We start from the raw sequence: 22,879 nt of genomic DNA on the forward strand, positions 1-22,879 counted from the left end.
GCAGAGCAATATATCTCGGCGAGACCTTCTGCACCTATATCAGCATCAACAACAGCTCTGATTTCGAAGTCAGGGACGTTATAATCAAGGTGATTTTATCTGTTTATAATGGATTATTTGAAATTTAACATTCTGTGAGAACACTGTCCTCCTGTCCCTGCAGTTGACGTGCTTTTCGTTTGGTAGTCAATTGACAACATTATAGAGTGAACCAAACAATGCTTTCTAACATTCTTTGCAATCTATAAGCTGCGAATTATAATGTAAAAGTGATGATGGCACCGAGAAAGTGCTAGTGGGCTTGGCTTTGATAAGTGCTATGAAGCTTTGAAGAGTTGATTGTAAGGAGTATTCCTTAAGTATATGTGAGTGAGGCTGTCAATTGGATTCCAATCTTGTAGTTCCAACCCTTGGTAGCCCCTTCCCATGTATTCTTGTAAATCACTTCCAGAATCAATTTTCCTTTTGGTCCCATCTCCTTGATCGCTTAAATCTCTTTTTCTTTTTATTTTTCTGTCCCTGCTGTTTTATTGTCTCCAAGAGTGATACTATTATGGAAAATTGTCTTTATCTGTCTAATGGTTATGGATATGTCAATTGATGTAAGGTTTAAACCGCGAGAAAGAAATGGAGTTATTGGAGAATATTTTAACCGAAAATAATGGATACATAATTGAGCTTGAGGAAAGGGGACTCTTGGGGAGCCATCAATCTTGCAGAAATCTTCAATCTAATTACTCCCCGAGAAGGTCAAGAGTAAATCATGAGGGGTGGTTAATTCTATTTGTGGTAAGGCACCTAGCCTTGTTGAAGTACCATAACAGGGTTGGGTCATAGGTAGATCATCTTGCATGGAGTTGAACCAGAAGGAGAATTCAAAAAGAAGCAAAACTCGGTCAAGCACAGAACAACTCATTGAATTTTGCATGAGTAAACAATCAAGTAAAGGTGTAGATTTGATAGTCTGGAACAACCAGAAGTGTCTGTGCATACAGTGACACCTGACAGTGTCACCTTGTCAAATGATCATTTGCAGGTTTAGAAAATCATTTTAATTCACTAATTCATGTAAAATATTTCTTCTGGACTATTTGTTTGCTTAATGGGAAAAGTGCTCCTCCAAGCTGAGAAAGAAATATTCATTTATATCTCTCCCACACTATATCAATATAGTATAGCTTATCTTTACATATAGTTTGGTTGGAACATAACTTTCATCATTCCAACAACTCTGATCCCAGACATTAAAAAGAGTGACTGAATGCAGGCGGAAATTCAAAGAGAGCGGCAGCGGTTACTGCTTTTAGATACTACAAAATCTCCTGTTGAATCGATACGTTCGGGGGGGAGATATGATTTCATTGTAGAACATGATGTGAAGGAACTTGGAGCACACACGTAAGGCACCTATAGTTTTCTACTTCTCACATCTCCACTTTACTGATCATATAGCACATGTTGAAATTTTGATTGTGTTTCCTTACCACAAAATTGTCAGGCTTGTCTGCACTGCTTTGTACAATGATGGTGATGGTGAGCGAAAACATCTTCCGCAATTTTTCAAGTTCGTTGTTGCAAACCCACTTTCAGTCAGAACAAAGGTATCATCTGTGCCATGTCTTACAAATTTCAATCAAATGGTAAAAAGAACAGCTTGGGGCATGAGTCATAGGATCCATGGAGATGGTCTAGCACACCCATGATTTGCCAAGTATTTCATGTTCAGAGGTTTAGATCCACCATAGAATGTGTCCCACCTTAAAGATTTCCTAGAAAAAAAAAAACAGAATCAAACTGCAAATGTTCATTGGACGAGGCTATTTCCACTATGACCTATAAAGTGGTGGGTCCTGATCTTTACATGACATATGATGCATGTGTCAAGTAACATCAACCAAGGTTTGCTGCCTGTGAATGTCTTCTAATTCTCTATGTGATATTTGATTAGCATTCATTGTTGAGTTTAGTAGTTTATGATTCTCCTTTGTGCAGGTTCGCTCAGTCAAGGTGGGTTTATTGGTTTGGTGAGTTAAGTTCTCATGTATTTTTTTTAGTTATATTTTTCTGGTTTGTTGGTATTGAGGTAATTGTGAAATTTTTTACATGTATCCTATGTTATTAGCTGCCATATTCAGTCTTTTGTTTGGAAACTAGAGCTGATGAAACCACCACACAGCTCACTTATTTGGGCTCTTAGTGATCTCGTTTATATTTGCTTCACTAAAACTTTGCACCTCTGTGTTTTCATCTGTCTGTATGAATGAGTGAATGACGTATCAATGCATGCTTGTGTCTGTAAGAGAGTTTCCATATGCAAACTACTTGGATGAATGACAGTGAGGGATCTAATGGTACTAGAAGACATTCAGTTTCATGATTTGGAGTTTGGACCAAATGAAAGCATTACCAGCAGGAAACTGCTCTGCTGTTTGGGTTTCTTTGGTGTATCTTACTCTTTTGTTTTGATTGAGTTTGGCCTTGTTCCTATAGATAACTTAAGGTAGAGATCTGCCCTGCTTAAATAAGAGGTAACACCTGAGTTTCCTGAATTGCCTGAAATAGAATGGTCTCAATAAACTATACACTTAAAGTAAGTAATAGGAGAGTGACAAAAGAAGCATATGAGATAGCTGAGCATGAAGTGCTGGGTTGATTTACAGGGTTAACACTACTTTGAAACTTGGAATATCTTGATAACTTGTTAATTTTAAATAACTGCTCATAGAGGTAAAAAAAAAAGAGAGCACAAACCCGATTTTTTTTTTCAACTTTATGAATCCAGGAGGGCACATTACAAAGCTTGAGTTTTCTATTGCTATACTGTTATGTTCAATTTGAGTTTAAGAGTTGTTGGGTTGAACTCATTTGTTTGTGGCACGTATGATTATAAATTTTCTGTATTTACTTCAATATGTTGTTCCATGTAGACCTGAGATTTGTCACTGCGTAATGCATAATATGTGTGTGAATATGGTTCAACGGCAATATCCTAAGATCCTTTAAATGTTCCTATTGTGAAAGTGGTTCAATGGCCATATCCTAAGATCCTTTAAATGTTCCTTTTCATTATGATTGCTGGATCCTTTTCCCCTCTCAGGAAAGTACATTTTTGGAGGCTTGCATTGAAAATCATACAAAGTCAAATCTTTTTATGGACCAAGTTGAGTTTGAGCCGGCTGAGCATTGGAGCATCACAGTATTGAAAGCTGATGAGCACAGTTCGGAGATTAATTGTCGAACTAGGTAGTACACGTGATCTTCTTTAAACTTTATATTATAAGTAAAAGGTGGCTGAAATTTGGCTTTAATTTGTTTTCCCTGGTGGTGTATTCATCTAGAGCTATTGCTAATTGAAACCCCTCTTTTCATCCCATGTTTTGAGATGATATGGGTCATATTACCATTGTAGACCATCCAAGATAGGTAAACATTTTGAATTGGCTAAGGGTTCATTACCCCCATATACCCCACTTTGCATTTGATTCAATCTGAAAAGTTGGGTGTAAACTTGTTGAATGAAGAGACCATAACCCATCCCGATATGAATGTGTATGCACGTGCCATCGGGGGAGGGGGATATTTATATTACTTTTGGATTCTTTTTTTTTTTTTGGGGGGGGGGGGGTCTTATTAACTTCATGTTTATCTTCCACTCATGCTAATTGACAGAGAGATATTTAAGCCACCAATTCTCATTAGAGCTGGAGGAGGAATTCATAATTATCTCTATCAGTTAAGGCTGTCTTCTGCACAAATGAAAGTTGACGGAAGTAATATTCTTGGTAAACTTCAAATAACATGGCGCACAAATTTGGGTGAACCTGGTCGCCTGCAGACACAACAGATTCTTGGCAGTGTGAGATTTTTCATTTCTACGAGAAAGCTGATTAATTTTTCTCTTGAAGTTTGACATCTGTCATGGTTTTCAGGAAAAACTCTTTGCATTCCAAAAATTTCCCTTTCAATTTCATTTTCTCTCTCTCTGAACTGCTATAATTGTAGAGTTTCCTTCTATTTTTATAACGTAAGGCTAGGTCTAGAGCAAACCCAACCCCAGTCAGGATCACCAACAACACAATGACACCAATACAAGTACTGGTTCCAGCTGTAAACAATGATATGAAACAGAACACAGGTCTGAAGACAATAAGATTATGAGGGTCTACAATATTCGGATATTCCCAACACAATAGGCCAGCAACTAGCAGTGCCAGCAATGCAACCACAAGCCTAGAAAACCTGAAATATACCCTGGTCGGAATTGGTAGTGAAACTCCTCAGATGGGGCCTAACTTCCCATCGAGTTTAGACATTTCGTAGGTAAATAACTCCTCAAAATTTCAAGCCCAGACTATGTATGGTTGCTGAGATATCACTGACTTACATAATTGGAAACTAACCATTAAAATAGAAGCTTAATGAATAGAACTCAAACCAGCCAGCAAATAAACTTCAGGTTTGGATTGAGTGGAGAGGATGCTGACAGGGATTTGTGCTCCAAAAATTGCTTGATTCCAATGGTTGGATGTTGAGTTCTGAAGGTCTGAAGTTGCAGCAGGAAAAACTCTTCAAATCAGTACCACGGGGTCTGGAATTCCACCTTGATCAGCAACAGTTGTTGGCAGCAACTTAATGGAATATGTTCAGTTGAAATATTGAACTCCAGCAGGAGCTTATTATAGTCTTGATTACCCTCAGATTTGCAGGGAAAGTAAATTCAGAATAGGGTGTCAATAGGAAGAAGAAGAATGGGGGAAAGAAGATAGAAGGGTCTCTCACCCATGGTCTCTCACAGCAAAAACCTGCATGAGGTTTCTCCTTTGTTTTTTTTTACTCAAATTGTTGGGCTAGGCTACCCTCTTCCCTATATTTATAATAGAAGTATGGGTTACAAAATAGAAAGTGTTTGCTACCAAGTAGCTGACAACCAAAATGAAACATCCTATAAAATCTAGTTGCCATTACATCAAAATATTAACTCCTATTTTAGAGAACAAAATAAAAATAGTAACAAACTGAAATTAGAAACTACCTAAGATTCTATTGCAATGAAATAAAATATACTTTCTAAAACTGAAAATAGAAACTAAATTATGGCAGCATTAGGATAGAATCTTTCTCCACTTAATATCTCTAATGGGCCCACAAGATCTTCTAAAAAGCATCCCCACACAAGGCAGATATGGGCTGTGATGCTGTTCACGTGAACAGTACCATGAACAGTGTTTTGGTCTTTTTTTCTTCATATTTCGATTAACATCATTCTATCCTTAATTTACTTATCTTTTAAATTACACTTTCGTGGACCAATATTTCACCATTACAACCTTTCAGTCTTGGCAGTGACCTGGCATTTTTACATTTTTACATTTTTACATACAATAATGCTCCTGTCCACACCCAGTGTACATCAATCAATCCACTGAGTAATTTAAGACCTCAGTGGGTGCGGATGAGTTACTGAACCTCCACTAAGCACATTTCCAGTATAAAAACATTTTAATTTGTAACAGAGGTTTGGTTTCGTGGTCACATTCCTCGCCATAGCCTCACCGCTTGGCGTGCCCTGGCTGGATGCCTCCCCACCCAAGCCTTTCTTGCTCATCGACATATTCCAGTCCCTCCCAGCTGCTGTCTTTGTTGGAATGGGACTGAAGATGTTGATCACCTTTTCTTCACTTGCCCCTTTGCCTCCTCCATTTGGACCTGTGTCCTCCGCCTTTGCTGGCCAGGTAGACGCACCCCTCTCCCACTCAGCCGAGAGTGGATTTGGATAGACATGACCTTCGGAGGGAAGTCGATTTGCGACTCGGTTGGCAAGATTGCCTTTTGTGCCACTATTGCTCACATTTGGATGGAACGCAACCTCAGAAGATGGACATCCAACTCCCGCTCTTTCGACATGATTTGGAAGGCCATCTTTTTTTATGTTTCATCTAAAGTTAGATCCCTCCCCCTTAAGGATGTGAAGGATTCCCCAAGGAACAGGCTCATTGTTGTCTCCTGGGGCATCCCTTCTTCTATCCTAACCCCCAGTTAGTTTTTGCTTCGGCTTGTACATTCTTTCTCTTTTCTTCGTAATTAAATTTTTATTCATCCAAAAAAAAATTTGTAACAGAGGTACTAATAACCCATGTGGGTGAAGGTACCCTTTGCTTGTCTACTACTTTTCGGCCCCTGATTCATAGAATGTGCATACTAACTTGGGTACAATAATATGATGCTCATGGAGAAAACAATTGAAGGGGAGTGGAGGCATATTGGTACAGTATCGTGAAACATCTGTACATATGTTCATTTAATTAGAAAGAAAAGCAGAAGAAAATAAGATCAGTCCTTCTCTTCTCCAATTTTTGATATATTATCCTCTTTATCAATATTTTTTTCCTTCTCTTTTGCTTCCCCCTCCCTCTCTTAAAGATGTTTATGTTGTTTCAACTTGCAATCGGAACTCTACCTCTACACAATTAGTTTTTTTTTTTCTGAATTCATCTGCAATTGTCATTTAGGGTATACATATATTTTGTATGAGGAGTTTTACCATGTTCTTTACGTAAGAATCTCAACTTCTAAGTTGACCCGAGTTTGTTTATTTTGCAGCCCATTGCACGACAAGACATCGAACTGCAGATTCTGGATATTCCATCCTTGACAGTCTTGGAGAAACCCTTTTTGGTGATTATCTTACTATAACTTGGATGTATTGGTTTGCCTTGAAGTATATATTTGCAACTAACAAAAGTTTTCCAACTAGGTCTATAACTAATTATATATCATTTTTGCCAAAGGTACCAAAATGTGCTTACCATGTAATTTGACAGTTGAGATTCCACAGAAGTTGCTTGATTCCCATAAACTTAACTAGGTTTTCATGGGCGATGAGGGGGGGGGGGGAATGGAAAAGAAAAAACAAAGGAAGAGAATTCATGCGTGTATGGTTGATTTAGTTGCAAGAAAACAATAGCAAAGGTGAAGAAGGAAGGAAGGAAGGAAGGGAAGAGAATATGAGAAGATGTTGTAATATGGGTTTCAAGGGCAAAATTGTCCTAGGGGTAATAATGTCCTTGTACCTATTCCAGAATGTTCCCTATCATATTATAAATAAAAAATGGCTGTAGTCACACTGGCTAAGCTAGTATTCACGGAATTCAACATGGCATCAGAGCCAAAAATCATCCGGGAATATGGGACAACTTTTTTCCTTTCTCTCTCTCTCTCTCTCATGATCTCACCCTAGCACACCACCGCCCTCCACCACCTCCTCCACCAACCTTCCGCCAGCCTTCACCATCCTTCCGCCACCTTCGCCAGCCCCTCCAGTCTTCCGCCTCGCTTCCAATCTCCCGCAGTCCTCTTGCCCTTCTTCTCTCTCGCGGGAGTCCTCTTCCCCTTTGTCGCCTTCTTCTTTCTACCCTTGGTGGTGAGTTGTCTCCCACCAAGGGCTGTTTATTGACCTCCCTATGCATTAAAATTTTTTGGAGGTTTTTTTCTGTTCTTGAGTAATTTTTTTTAAAACCAGCTACCATGCCTGGCAATTCAGAGATCACTTCTGCTTCCTCTGGCCCCGATGGAACGTCGCAACGTGATTTTCTCCGTTTCCAGCCAGCCTCATTAAATTAAATGGCAACAACTATCTATTGTTGTCTCGTTCTTGTTTGTTCGCTATTGGTTCCTGTGGTTTATCTAGCTACATCATTGGAACTACGGTCAGGCTTACCGATGCTGGTATTGCACAAGATCGATGGATGATTTTTAATTTCTTGGTCATGTCCTATCTGGTTAATTCCATGGACCAAGAGATTGTCGGGTGTTACCTTCTCTTTGATACGGTTGCCAAGATCTGGAAGATAGCCCAGGACACCTACTCTTAGGTCGGGAATGCTGCCCAATGTTATGAGCTTCGTCAGAAGATCCACTCGACTAAGCAGTTGGAGTTGTCCCTCTTTCAATATTATAATAAAATGTGCACTATGTGGCAGCAATTGGATTTTTTGGGAACCTTCACTGCAACATGTGATGTTGACGTTACAGCCTTCCGAAAGTGGGAAGATGGTTTGAGGGTCTTTGATTTTTTGGCTAGTCTAAATATTGAGTTTGATCAGATCAGGGCCAATATTCTGAATCGTGATCCTCTAGCCACTCTTGAGCAAGCCTATGCAATTCTTTCGGCTGAAGACAGTAGGCGTACAGCCATGTTTACTCCCATTACTTAGGAACGATTGGCCCTCCCTGCTGGTTCTCAATCTAATTCTCGTGGGAATTCTTCCCGCTCTATTGGTGGTGATCGGGTGACTAGTGATCACTCCCTTATTAAATGTGACCACTGTGGGAAGGACTGGCACACTAAGGACCAATGTTGGAAGCTTCATGGTCGCCCTGCAGATACCTGTGGGCGTGAGAAGGGTGGTTCCAATCGTTCCAATAATGCCCGTGCATATCAGGCATCTACTGACGAGCAGCTTGCTGACCAATCTCTTTCATAAGTTGTGGTTGAACTGCAAAATCTCCGGGACATGATGACTTGCTTGGACATGTCTTCTTCAGCATTTGCATCTTCTTCATTGGCTGCTTTGGCTGTTTCTCTGCCTTTCGATCATTCTACCAATCCTTCCACAGGTATTCCATTTGGTGGGAATTGCACCTTGGACATACCTGATTCTTGGGTCATTGACTTCGGGGCAACCGACCATATGACAGGTTCTTCCTCTCTTTTTTTTTTTCAAATATTCTCCTTTATTTGGTCATAATAAGGTTCATGTTGCTGACGGGTCTCTTTCTCCTAACTCAGGAAAGGGATCAGTTCAGTGCACTTCTTTTCTTTGCCTTTCCTTTGTGTTACATTTCCCTAAGTTTTCTACTAATTTGTTGATTAGTAGCTTAACTAGGGATTTAAACTGTAAAGTGAACTTCTCTGGCTCAAGGGTCTTCTTCAAGATTTGGGTCTAGGTGCTGATCTTCCTATGCAACTCTATTGTGATAGCAAGTCATCAATCAGTATTGCCCACAACCTGGTCCAACATGACCGTACCAAACATGTTAAGATTGACCGGCATTTTATCAAGGAACAATTGGAGCAAGGAGTAATTTGTAATCCATTTATCCAGTCTTGTGAGCAGCTGGCTGATACTCTTACCAAAGGAATTAGTTGTAAGTTGTTTTGTTCTGTAATTAGCAAGTTGGGCATGTTTGACATATATGCACCAACTTGAGGGGGAGTGTTGTGATATGGGTTTCAAGGGTAAAATTGGTCCTAGGGGTAATAATGTCCTTGGACCTATTCCAGAATGTTCCCTATCATATTATAAATAAAGAATGGATGTAGTCACACTAACTAAGCCAGTATTCACAGAATTCAACAGAAGAGAAAGAAGAAGAAAGAGTTCATGAGAGAAGCTTAGAGAGAACTATCGATTTCTCTCGAACAAATATATTAGAGATTTAAATTAAAGTGCAAATATACATTTACATACTACAAATTTTCCACAAGACAATTATTACACACAATTCCAATAACATACCTACAACAAATATTCTAACACTTTCCGTGAAGCTGAGGGAATAGATATAATACATGCCTAGCTTGCTTAATAGAGTGCCAAACAAATGGAGAAGCGATTCCTTTTGTCAGCACATCAGCCAACTGATCTCTTGTCTTCACAAACGGTGCAGATACTCCTAGAGTCCATTTCTCTTTTATGAAGTGCCTATCAACCTCAATGTGCTTTGTAAGATCATGCTGCACAGGATTATGAACTATGCTAATAGCATCCTTATTGTTGCAATATAGTCTTATGGAGCCATCAATCTCAAAACCCAATTCTTGAACCAACTTCTTCACCCATAAGAGTTTGCAAACTCCATGTGCCATTGCTCCAAAGTCTGCCTCTGCACCTGATCTAACAATATCAGATTGTTTTTTACTCCTCCAAGTAACCAGAAAAAAAAAACAGACTGTTTACAGACGGGACTAAGGGACGAGACGAAATAGATCTTTGGCTTTCGAGTATTCACCTGCTTCCCTTGTTGGGCCTTTTCGTCAAGATAGTCGGTTCCCACCTACGAAGGTACAGTAATCTGATGTAGATCTTATATCTGTTATAGACCCTGCCCAGTCTACAGCGGTATGCCTCAACCCTCAAGTGATTATGTTTAGTATACAACAGTCTCTTTCTTGGGCTCGATTTCAAATACTTGAGGATGTGGTATACAACTTCCATATGACCAGTCCTGGGTATTACATAAATTGGCTTACTACTCCAACAACATATGCTTTGTCTGGACGATTGTGAGAGAGATAGGTTAGCTTTCCAACGGTCCAACAAGTCTTTGATACCTCCCTGCATCAATTAATGGATGACCATTATCGTCACCTAGTTTATGATTTTGGTCAACGGGAGACTCAACAGGTTTACAACCGATATCCCTGTCTCTTTCAAGAGGTCCAACACGTACTTCCTTTGACAAATGTGAACTCCCTTCTTTGATTTCAACACTTCAATTCCCAAGAAATGCTTTAAAGTACCAACTACTAAGATCTTTAATCTCAAACTGTTGAGCCAGGTAAGTTTTGAGCCTTTTTATTTCCTTTTGATCATATCCTGTTACTACAATCCTAGTGAACAAGGCTCCCATTATTGCGGGGTCTGGGGATGGTCATAATGTACGCAGCCTTACCCCGCTTCACGGAGAGGCTGTTTCCCGACTCGAACCCACAACCACTAGGTCGCATTGGAGGAACCTTATTGTTGCGCCGAGGCCCGCCCTCTTATTGCCTGTCACTACAATGTCATCCACAAACAATCAAGACCATGATTTTACCATTGCCTTGTCTAACAAACATAGTATGGTCAGCTTGGCTATGAATGTATCCAATCTTTAATGTGACTTGTCTAAATCTCTTGAATCAAGCTAATGCAAACTTGACCTTGAACTAGGGAAAAACCAGTGGGAGATCGACTGCAGCAGGATCAATAAAATAAGGAAAAATAAAATTGAGTAACTGAGTTTTTTGTTGCTCTTTTCTGTTTAAATATGAAAGAGGGTGGACCTTGGTGTAACGGTTAGGTTGCTCCATTGTGACCAAGTGGTTATGGGTTTGAGTCTCTGGAAACAGCCTCTATGCAAAGCAGGGGTAAGGCTGCTTACATTATGACTGTCCCCAGACCCCGCAGTGGCAGGAGCCTCGTGTACTAGGTACGCCCTTTTTCTGTTTACATATGAAAGAAGAACATAAAAGGATAGAGAAGAAGAAGAGAATATGGAAGGGGGGATAGGGGACTCTCTCAGTCCAGGGTCTCTCACCCAAGCCCTCTCACCCACGGTCTCTCACCGTTGCCGCATCTCACAGCTTCAACCATGGCTCTCTTTTCTTCAATCTCTGTCCCTTTTCTGCTCAGCCACATATTTATAATAAACCAATTATAAGGAACCCAATCCCAATCTAATTAAGAAACTAAAGAATCCTAGAGAACTCAAAGGAAACTACTAATTAATAAAACCTATAAAATCAAAACTAATCTTCTAAATAATAAAATCCCACGCAAGAAACCATAATTCCCTATATCATAGGAGTGATTGCAAACTGTGATAATCCTCTAAAATCTTCTCAACGCAATGGCCATGGTAAATCTTAGGAATATTTTCTAGTCGATATGGCCAATCTCTTCCCAAAACGAAAGCTGGTTGATCCCTATAATGCAGGCAGAATATTGGCTTGACATACTGGATGATATCCCCTTCAAATCTGGAAATTAACGCCCCTACAACTCAGCAGGTCGATATGACAGAATGGGCAGAATTCGATTCTTCTTAGGTTGATTCGATATCTATCCAAATCTGGGATATAGCTCTTCTGGTTGGTGGCGTATCTTGGCAGAATCGATGGCTAACTTGGGCAGATATCAACTGGATCAGTTGCCCCAAAATAAGGGCCAGACTTGAACCTCCTTTGAAACCCAATCGTTGGGCCTGCACTGCATCACAAGCCTTTTGGAAACTTTTTAATGCCATAGAGAACCTTTTTTAGTTTGCATTCCTGCCCTTCACCTATGAGAAATTTGAACCCAAGCGGAACTTGCATATACATTTCCTCTTGTAAATCGCCATGAAAGAAAGCATATTTATATCAAACCTGTGACAAGAGAGAAATCAAAAACCAGCACACTAGAAGAGGAAGAGAGAGCCAGTTTAGCGTTGGACTCCTCCTTTATTTATAATGCATAAATCAAGCTAATAGAATTACAATGTAATAAGGAATCCTGTCTCTAATAGGAAACTTTCAAATAAAGCACAAACCAAAACTAACTAGACTTCACTCAAGATAGATACAAGCCCTCTATCGTGAGAACTACTAACTCCTAGGGGTTTCTAAGAATAAGTCTAGGGTTGGGTTATATACATGTTGGGCCTTTGATCCCAGGGGTTTCTATGTAATATGCTACTTTTATGGGCCTAAAATATGGGTAATTAGGTTGCATACGGAATTAGTTGTTTTAGTTCCATACTAGTTTTATTTCCGTGCTTTTGTTCATAAATTGAATCGGTTCAACCAATGGTTCAATTTAAGTGATTTTAGTAGTTTTCTTTTAAGTTCTTAGTGGGGCTGGATTAGGACTCTGTTTTGAGTCTATTTCAGTTTCCTGGTCAGTTTAAGTTACCCAATAAGTTAAGGATTGGGTTAGGCCTTTCCTTTTTAGTATAGGTGTCTATTTTTGAGTCTTTTATATAAGGTTGTAAGGGAGACAAGTATTGAACACGAATTTTGATATTAATGAAAAGCTTTTGCTGCTCTTCTTCTCCATTGAAGATTTTTGTCTTGTGTTTGATCAAGGCTGGTGGGATCGGTGTTTGATCTGATTGACACCTTGCGGTGGGAAGCCCGGGTGGTTCGATAGTGGGATTGGTGTTTGATTCAATCGACACCTTGTGGTGTGAAGCCCGGGTGGTTCTTCGAAGCTCTCTTCAAGTTCTAGTTCAAGTTAAAGATTCAATTTTTATTCAAGTTTCTCAATCAAACAAGCTGCTGTCAAGAAATTCTGCAACAACAGTGAGTTTGATTCATCCCAACCCTAACCTTTCTTCTTCTAATCCTCCAAACTACCAAACCCTAACATCCCCTCCATCGCTGAACAATATTCCCATAACCTAAATTCTGCCCAGACCAAACCAGCCAGCAAAATCCTTCCTTTTTTAGATCAAACTCTCCACCCCTGCCCCTATAGCACTTGATCCAATCCCTAGCCCTATCCTCCCACTCTAAATCTTTGATTCCCCTAGTTTACTCTTTTCAAAAACCCGGAACCCTAACCCTATATTGTTGTTAATTCAAATCAGCATACTTCCCTCCATTAAAACATCTCAGGTCCTTCACTGATAGATATCCCCTACCTTGACTTAACATAATCCATACATCAAACCCTAACCCTATTTTGACCTAGCCGATTCACCTGTTCATAACAGATTCTGGTTGATTGGCTCCTAGTTGGTCTCCTACCAATCTAGGACTACATTATGTACCCACATTAGTGGGTCCAATAGGGGTCCACGACTCCTATATGACCACACTTTAACACTCTCCCTCAAGCTGGAACATACAAATCTCTCATGCCCAGCTTGGAACAACACTTCCAGAAAGCAAAACCAAAAAGAGACTTGGTAAACAGATCGGCTAACTAATAAACAAATGAAACAAACAGAGTAACAATCAATTTCTTCGTAACAACATTCCTCACAAAGTGGTAGTAAACCTCAATATGCTTGGTTCTTTCATGAAACACAAGGTTACTTGCAATGTAGATAGTTGCTTAATTATCACAAAACATCGTCATAGGTTGAATAACTGGAAAACTCAATTTTTTGAAGTAGTAATGATGCAGATTCATCACCGAAATGGGCTTATTTCTTTAGAAATAAGTCTAGGGTTGGGATATATATATGTTGGGCCTTTGATCCCAAGGGTTTTCTATGTAGTAGGGCACTTTAATGAGCCTAAACTAGGGGTATATAGGTTGCGTACGGGATTAGCCCAGTACTTAGTTTATTTTTATGTTTTTTTAATTGAACCGGTTCAAATTGGTTCAATTTAAATGATCATGTGACTTGGTTAAGTGGTCATGTGACAACTTAAATGATCATGTGATGTAAGTTGAGCTGGATTAGGACTCTATAAGTCCAGCCATGTTTTGAGTCTATTTCTTTTAGTATTTTAGTTTTCTAATCAGTTTAAGTTACCAAATAGGTTAAGGATTGGGTTAGGCCTTTCCTTTTTAGAGTAGTAAGTCTATTTTTGAGTCTTTTATATAAGGTTGTAAGGGAGCAAAGCCTTGAATACGAATTTGATTAATGAAAAAGCTTTTGCTTGTTGGCTGCCATTGTTGCTGCTCCTGTGCTCCTTGTGAGTGTGCATCCTTGTGGTTCTATCAAGGTGGAAAGGGATTGGTGGAATCTGATCGACTCCTTGCGCCGTGACGGCCGGGAGGATCCCAATTCGAAGGCGGTTCTATCCTTCACTTCTGTCCAAGCTGTTGCTAGTGGATTTCTGCAGCAACTTGTTCATTAATTTCTTCTTCTAATCCTCTACTCCCTTTCCCAACTGATCCCCCGTTATTTTTGCTTGGATTCCATTAAACCCTAATTCCATTAAACTCTAGATCTTGCTGCTCAGCCATATTTGTCCATCAAAACCCTAATCCCCTCATCCTTCATTAATTTTCCCCAAAACCCATAGTCGATCCTGACTTACTGCCCAGTTTTATAGAATTTTCAGAACACTTAAAACTCTATAATACCTACATTATTAGAGTCCTATAAACCTGCCTAGCCATACCCCCTAAGCCCCCCTTCCATTATCCTAACCTAAGCTCTAGATTTGACCTAAAACTGCACTGACATTGCAAAACCAACAGCCCCTTAGTTCCTTGTTATTGGTCCTGGTTTAATTGGCTTCTAGTAGGGCTTTACCCTATCTAGAACTACATTAAGTAACTTCAACCACTTTCCCGCAATATGGGCCATAGCTTTATATTCAGCCTCAACACTAGATCTAGCCACAGTTATTTGCTTCTTGATCGAACCATGTAACAAGATTACCACCAATAAAAATGCAATAGCCTGTGGTAGATCTCCGATCACCATCAGCACCAGCCCAATCAGCATTAGAAAACCTTACCACATCAATACTTTGATGTGGACAATAAATGAGCCCCTTTCCTGGAGCCCCATTGAGATACCCTTAATATGCGACATGATGCTTCCCAATGAATTTTCTTCAGCGACTGTATACTGACCAATGTTACCCACAACAAAGGAAATTTGAGGTCTAGTAACAATGAGATAATTAACCTTCCCAACTAATCTCTTTTATTGGTGCACATCATCAAAAACTTCACCGTCTTTTGTACCAAACTTCTGGTGAGGATCCATAATAGTACCTACTGGTTTACACACAAGCATACCACTTCCAGAAAAAAAGATCCAAGACATTCTTCCGTAGTGACAAGTTAATTCCTTTCTTGCTTCATAAGACTTCAATACCTAGGAAAAAACTGAGAAAACCCGAGTCTTTCATCTGAAAATGCTGATGAAGAAAAGATTTTACTTCTGCAATACCAAGCGTATCATCACCAGATACAATAATTTCATCATCATAAACAACTAGTACCACCACCTTAAATCCTTCGACAACGAACAAAGACAGAATGATCAGAATAAAATTGTGTGAAACCACACTTAGTAACAATCAAGCTGAATTTGTCAAACCAGGCTCTAGGTGATTGTTTTAACCCATAAATAGCCTTGTGAAGCTTACATACTCTATGTGAATTCTCCCCCTGAGCAACATACCCTGGAGGTTACTCCATATATATTTTCCTCATGCTGATCACCATATAAAAAAGCATTCTTGATGTCCAACTAATAAAGAGGCCAGTCAAGATTGACAGCTAAGGATATAAGAACAGGAAAGGAATTAAGGCGAGCAACTGTTGAGAAATTCTCGAAGTAATCCACACTATATGTCTGTGTATATCCCTTCGCAACCAGACGAGCCTTAAGTCGTTCAACTGAACCATCTGGATTGTACTTAACTGTATACACCCAACGACACCGCACAAGATCCTTGTATGGAGGTAAATCCACCAGAGTCCATGTCTGACGAGAAACTAAAGCATCCATTTCTGTTTCCATAGCCACATTCCATCTAGGATGAGATAAAGCTTCTTGATAAGATTGAGGAATAGAGTTAGTAGTAGATATGGACAAGGTAAGATTGTGTAAAGTATGAGGAATTAGAGACTTTTAGAAGCAAGAACGAGTACTTTTGCAAAGAGCCACTGGCAAGTTGGAACTTCTGGCGTAGGAGCTGATTGAGTGTGAGAATACCCCCCCAAAAAAAAAACATTTGACCGCCCTAGGAGACAACTTATCGACTTGAGGGTGTAAAATATGGGCAAAACAAACACAACCAAAAACCCAAGGTGTCAAAGAAAACAAGGGTTGTTTGGGAAACACAAAAGGTAAGGGTGATTTATGTTTGGAGAACAGATGAAGGCATGAGATTAATCAAGTAACATGTAGTGAGTATAAAATCACACCAAAAATGTTTTTGAACATTCATATGAAGCATGAGAGACCAAGCAATCTCAAATAAGTGTTTGTTTTTCCGTTCAGCCGCCCCATTCTGCTGAAGGGTATATGAACAACTCGTTTGGTGGATCATACCATGAGTAGAGTCAAAAGCAGAAATTTCACATTGAGTGTTCTCTAGGACATTACCAGAACGAAAATTCTTGATAAAAATGTCAAATTGGGTCATTATTTCATGATAAAAATCTTTTAGCATAGACAAAAATTTGGAACGATCTTAACAAATACACCCAAATTAACCGGGAATGTTCGTCCACAAAGGTAACAAAGTAAGAAAAACTTAACCTATTACGGACATGTCAGGGATCCCAAATGTCCAAATGGACTAAAGAAAATATATGTTCACTACCGTTTCACCTAAAAGCTCGAACTGTTAGGGAAGGGTAACATCAATGTATACATTAACACTCCTCCGCTCGTGCATGCCAAGATCTCATTGTCCTAGCACGTGGAACTCATGCGGCATTTCCTTCACGTGGCACCAAGGGAGAAGAAATGTTGGGAAAACTCTTCCGATGCACTTCTTAGGAGTCGAACACTTGACCTCCCTGCTCCGATACCAAATGTTAGATACTTGATCAATACGCCAAAAGCTCTGAAGCTGATGGAACGCGTTAAATCAAGCCCTTTAACCTATCCCATACTAGGCTGGCCCAATCTAGAGCCCGTACACTAGATCAAGCCCCATTAGGTACATAACAGACCACCATGCTTCCGCAGCCGTTGTCCTCGGCGGCTCTCACGCTGGCTGTAGGTAGCCCTTTCCAAGCGGCTCCACTCTGCCCTAGGGTTTTTGCCTGGAAGTAGGTAGCCATTTCTTGATGGCTTTCACTCTACTCCTAGGTAGCCATTTCTGTGACTCGAACCCGTGATGTGGTGCTTAGCTCTGATACAATGTTCGCTACCGTTTCACCTAAAAGCTTGAACTGTTAGGGAGGGCAGCATCAATGTATACATCAAAACTCCCCTGCACATACATGCCAAGATCCCATGGTCCTTGTGGCATTTTCTTCGCGTGGCACCAAAGGAGAAGAAATGTTGAGAAAACTCTTCTGACACACTTCCCAAGTGTCGAACAATTGACCTCCTTGCTCTGATACTATGTTCACTATCGTTTCACCTAGAAGTTCGAACTATTAGTAATGTAAGACTAGAGTAGGGTTAATCTAGCCCCAAACAAATCCATAAATCAAAGTAACAATAAAACTCAGAATTATAAGTTTTAGAATTCAAACCAAACAAGCCTGTAGAACTGTGTCAAATTCAGGTCAAGTGTAGATGGAAGTGAGAAGAACCTTCCCTCCAAATTTCAGCCAATTCTGGTGGCTAGAGGCTGAGATATGAAGGCGACAATGCGACACCAAAATAGGAGGTTATGGGATATCTCACAAACCAGCACTGTGTTTGGGCTCCAATGAGGATCGAGTGTAGGCCTTGAAGGGATGAAGCTTTGCTGGAAGTTTGGTTCAATTCTGATGTACAGCAGAAGAGATCTGAGTTGGGGATGAAATTAGAAGGTTTAGGCTGCAAGACAATCCAGCCAGCCACAAGGGCTTAAACTGGGATCAAGGGGGCTTCCTGTTGGTCTGGTTCAATCCTCAAAAGCTCTACTGGAACAGGACTTAGACTCCAAAGAAGAGCAGGTTCGATTGTTGCAGGAAGTAGGGCGCGCACAGATCTGCAGAGGTGTACTTCGATCCTTCTTTTGATGATGAGCAGCAGCAGCAGTCAAGAACTTGATTGGAGAACAACTTCTGGACTTCAGCAGGGATCGATTGCAGCGGTTGTTGCAGTCACAGATTAGTAGCAGCAGTACTAAGGGAGATTGAGCAGAACAGAGAAGATAGAAGAAAGGGGTAGGGGAATGGCTTTCTCAGCCTGGGTCTCTCACCCACAGCTATCCCAGCTGTTGAAACAAGGATATTCTCCCAAAATTGATGGCTAGCATAGCCCGAAATTCTATTCTTCAAAATCTGTTCCTTCCTTACAATAGGGGGCCTATTAATAGCTTAGGCAAGCGTACAATAAAAATAGAAACTGATTCAAAAATAAAAGGTAGGGAAATAGGAAACTACTAAAACCTAACTAAAATAGAAGGTAACTAAAATTAGAAACTACTAAGCCTTTATAATTCAGCCAACATGCAAGGAACAAAATTAGAAACTAGTAAATTTAGTAGCTACTAAAGGCTGCAATCATGAAAATAGAAACTAAGGTGCAACAATCCTAGTTGACTGGTCAAGGACAAAAGGCTGTCAAAATCGTGGAGCATCTTTGGGCAGCTTCTAGGAGCCCTGCTGGGCTGGCTCGAGCTGGTCCAGTTCTAGCCCAAAAGGACCTGGTTCAAAGGGCCAGCTGGGTCTGGTTCTTCTGCTTTTTCTTCTGGCCAGGATCTACATCAGTTAGGGAAGGGCAGCGTCAATGTATACATCACCAATAAATACTGACTATGAGAAGGACTACGAGCAGGAAAAGATGACTGGTGATGCTTTCCAAGTTCGCAGGCTTCACATTCCAAGTGAGACACAGATTTGCAACTGGGAACCATATGCTGAATCTTCTTTTTTTTGGATAAGTAAATTATATTTAAAAAAAAAAAAGAAAAAGGAAAAAATAAATATACAAAAAACAGGAAGCCACCTAGAACCTTTTTAAAATATGCTTAAAGAGGGAAATGGGAGGCCCCTAACTAAAACGGGACAGGCCCCGTATCAACCAAAGTGCCAAAAACAAGGAAGCTACAGCTGATAGTAGATACAGAAATCAGCATCCCCCTTAACCAATTTACAAAGTTCCTCCGGGAAATCAACCGGTTGGAGAATAGTCTCCACATCACCCGTAGGTAAGGAGGCAATGTAATCTGCTGGTTGATTCACCTCCCTCCACACATGCTTATATTCCACCAAAGAAAGAGAGGCACTCAAATGCTGGATTTTACTCTTCAACCACTATAATGCCCAAGGACCTTTAATCTTTCCATTTAGCAAGTCCACAGCCAATTTGGAATTTGACCGAATGGACACGTCATAGAAACCTTTTTCAATACATAAAGTCATACCCCGGAAGATAGCGTACAATTCCATAGAAAGGACTGATCTATCTACACCTACACCTGCAAAAGCAATAATGGGGAGACCCATAGCATCACGAATCAGCCCTCCATAAGTTGCCTTTTCTTGGGATAGAGAACCATCACAATGCAAAGCAAACATAGACTGAAGAGGTCGAAGCCATGAACATGCCTTCGGAACAGTAGGAATCCAATGCACATTAATTCCCCAACTATCAATAAGAAACTGATTTCTAGGGGTGTAAGTCCCAGTAAGAGAAATGGAGGCACACCTAGAAAGCACATCTTCTTTAATTGCAACAACAACTTGGGGTCTTGTTCTTGTCTTATTACGGAACAATATGCTGAATCTTGGATAAAGATAGATGTCCTAACCGAAAATGCCATTGTAGTGGAGAAGGAACACCAATAGTAATAGCAACAACATTAGACTAACCAGTGCCATTAAGATAGTAAAGTCCAGCCTACTCAAGCCCACCACCAATCCTCCTCCTTGACTGAAGGTCCTGAAACACACAATAAGAAGGAAAAAAAAGTGACTGAGTAGTTAAGAGATCTAGTCAATTGACTAACAGATAATAAGCTCAAGGGTAACTGAGGTACATGAAGAACATGTGACAAGTGCATGGATACAGTACCAGTCACATTGGTAGAGGAACCATTTACAAGTATGACATGAGAGGAGTTTGAAACTTTGGGTAAAGATGAAAATAATTCCTACTTACCGATTATATGGGTAGTAGCACCAGAATCAATGATCCATAGAGTGGTGGTAGTGGTAGAGGTAAGAAAGGCTGATGTACCTGTATGAGCCAGAGCAGCAGTGGATGGGGAAGAACCGGATGTTTTTAGGTTCTGTATAAGCTTTAATAGGTGATTGTAATCATCGTGAGACACAAACCTTGATGGAAATCCTCCAGATGAGGCTGCAGAATTGATGTCACCAGTAGACACAACTGAATTAGCTAAGGATGGAGCCCGCTCTAGTCGGCCATGTTTGATGCAGGATTGATGTCGCCAGTAAATACCTTAAGAGTACTGCCATCAGGCACAACTTAATTAGCTAAGGATGGAGCCCGCTCTGGTCGTCCATGTTTAGCCCAGCATGTGTCAATAGTGTGGTTAGGCTTCCCGCAAAAGGTACATAATTTGAAAGGTCGGTCAGTTTGCTGTCCACCTGTACTTCTGCCGCCACAACCACAACCGTCCCATGAGCCACGCCCTCTCCCAGAGAAGTTAGAGCCACGGCCACAATTAGCACAAATGCCGAGCTCTCTTAAAAATTTCTATTTCAGGTCTGTGATATTCATATTATTCTCAATTAGCCATTAAATTTGATTCATACTTTGGGAATTGTGTGATCCAACCAGGACAAGAACTCGATTTTAATTTCAGGCTGATCTGATCTTCAGATTTGATTTAATTTGTATTCTTCTGTTTTCTGGGTTGTGTTTCAGAATTCAATGTTCTTTTCATTACTTTTAATCTGATTGTTAGATCAATCCTATCTTTTGAAGAACTCCTAAAGAAAGGGCGTACCCAGTGCATGAGGCTCCCACTATTGCGGGGTCTGGGGAGGATCATAATGTACGCAGCCTTACCCCTGCTTTCGCAGAGGGTCCTATTCTATATATTTGTGACTGATTCTTAGAATTTGACCTTCATATAAGAAAGTTGAATTTTGTTGACCTTTTCTATTGAATTTCGGGTTTGGGTGTTTTGGGGATCCAGTCTGGGGGGTTTTAGGAACCTATTCCTACCTACCCCCTGTCACTAGGGAAGTTGGTTGGATACCCTAACCAAGTGGGACGAACACACTCTACCCACAGTTCTTCCCAAATATAGGTGATTTTATCTCAGATATTTAATAAAAAATAAATCACAGCCATGAAATAACTTCAATTTTATGGTCCATATCTATATCTCATAATAGAAACCAAGACTAATATACTCTTTAGTCTTCAAGCATCAAACTCATCAAGCAGAACCAGTACCCAGCTAAGAAGAATCACTCAAAGCAAGAAATGGACAGATGGTCCACGAAACCAGAAGGAAAACAGTTTATAAAGTTTGAAGTATAGAGTTTATAGAGTCTGGAAACTGCCTCTCTGCAAAAGCTGGGGTAAGGCTGCGTACATTATGACCCTCCCCAGACCCCGCAGGCCGCAGTAGCGGGAGCCTCGTGCACTGGGTATGCCCTTGTTCGAAGTTGTGGATACTTACACCTGAATCTCACAAGTTGAGGCTAGGATTTCCATGGAAAGAACCCTTGAGCGACTCATTTGATTCTGGTCTCATCTCCAACGTACTTCATTCCAGAAAGGGGGGGAAAAAAAAACGACATGAATCCCAGACCTGGTGGTACTTTTGGATTTCCTGATCTTCAAATTTTATCAATCAGCCCAAACTTTACTTTCTGTTGGTGTTAATGGAGATCGTGAATTTACACTCAGATTCTTACATATTGTTACTTCTTTCTTGCTGTCCTTAGAAATCTTGATGCTCTTGAATTTGAAGGAAGAGAGTCTCTTGATTGACTCTCAAATCAACCTGCTCTGATACCAAGTCGCAAGAAAACAAGTAACAAAGGTGAAGAAGGAAGGAAGGAAGAAAGGAAGAGAAGAGAAGCAAAGAGGAAGAAGAAGAAGAAAGAGTTAGTGAAAGAATTTTAGAGAGAATTATCAATCACTCTCCAGCAAATATATTAGAGATTTAAAGTGAAGTGTTAAATATTCATTTACATACTAACATTTTTCCCACAGGACAATATTACACAATTCCAATAATAGCCCTACAGCAAGTATTCTAACAGCTTTAATGTATTTTTCACCGAAACTGGAAAATTGAAATAAAATACAACTCAAGCTGATTCAATAATGATTTTAGTTCAAGAATACATCATTTCAGTTTGAAATGATGTTGCATCAAGTAACTTAAATTACAAAAATAGAATACGGGGGACAGTTCTCTGGGGCATGTTATTTACAAACTTGTGTGAGGAAGCTAACTAGTTCACATCTTCTTCTTTTTGGGGAGGGGGGGAGATGGGGGATTGAGTTCTATTTATGTTTTTTCACTAAGTTTAGTTGGGTTTATTTTTGTTGGGTTAAGATGTATGTCATTGGTTAAGCTGCTTTTCTACTCCTCGTCAAATAGTAAACATAATTT

The 22,879-nt window shown here is 40.1% G+C and overlaps 1 protein-coding gene across 2 annotated transcripts in view; it reads left to right on the forward strand.

The window, feature by feature from the left end:
- Positions 1-22,879, forward strand: part of LOC122640404 (probable trafficking protein particle complex subunit 13 homolog) — a 29,068-nt gene that overhangs the window by 435 nt on the left and 5,754 nt on the right. For both annotated transcript variants that reach the window (XM_043833578.1, XM_043833579.1), the window contains exons 2-8: positions 5-89; positions 1,268-1,398; positions 1,499-1,601; positions 1,993-2,007; positions 3,098-3,243; positions 3,670-3,856; positions 6,601-6,675. In XM_043833578.1, the coding sequence (XP_043689513.1) occupies positions 5-89; positions 1,268-1,398; positions 1,499-1,601; positions 1,993-2,007; positions 3,098-3,243; positions 3,670-3,856; positions 6,601-6,675 (742 nt within the window). The remainder of the gene's footprint in view (positions 1-4; positions 90-1,267; positions 1,399-1,498; positions 1,602-1,992; positions 2,008-3,097; positions 3,244-3,669; positions 3,857-6,600; positions 6,676-22,879) is intronic.

This window comes from Telopea speciosissima, chromosome 9 (genome assembly GCF_018873765.1).
Source record: "Telopea speciosissima isolate NSW1024214 ecotype Mountain lineage chromosome 9, Tspe_v1, whole genome shotgun sequence".
In the NCBI taxonomy this organism is placed as follows: Eukaryota; Viridiplantae; Streptophyta; class Magnoliopsida; order Proteales; family Proteaceae; genus Telopea; species Telopea speciosissima.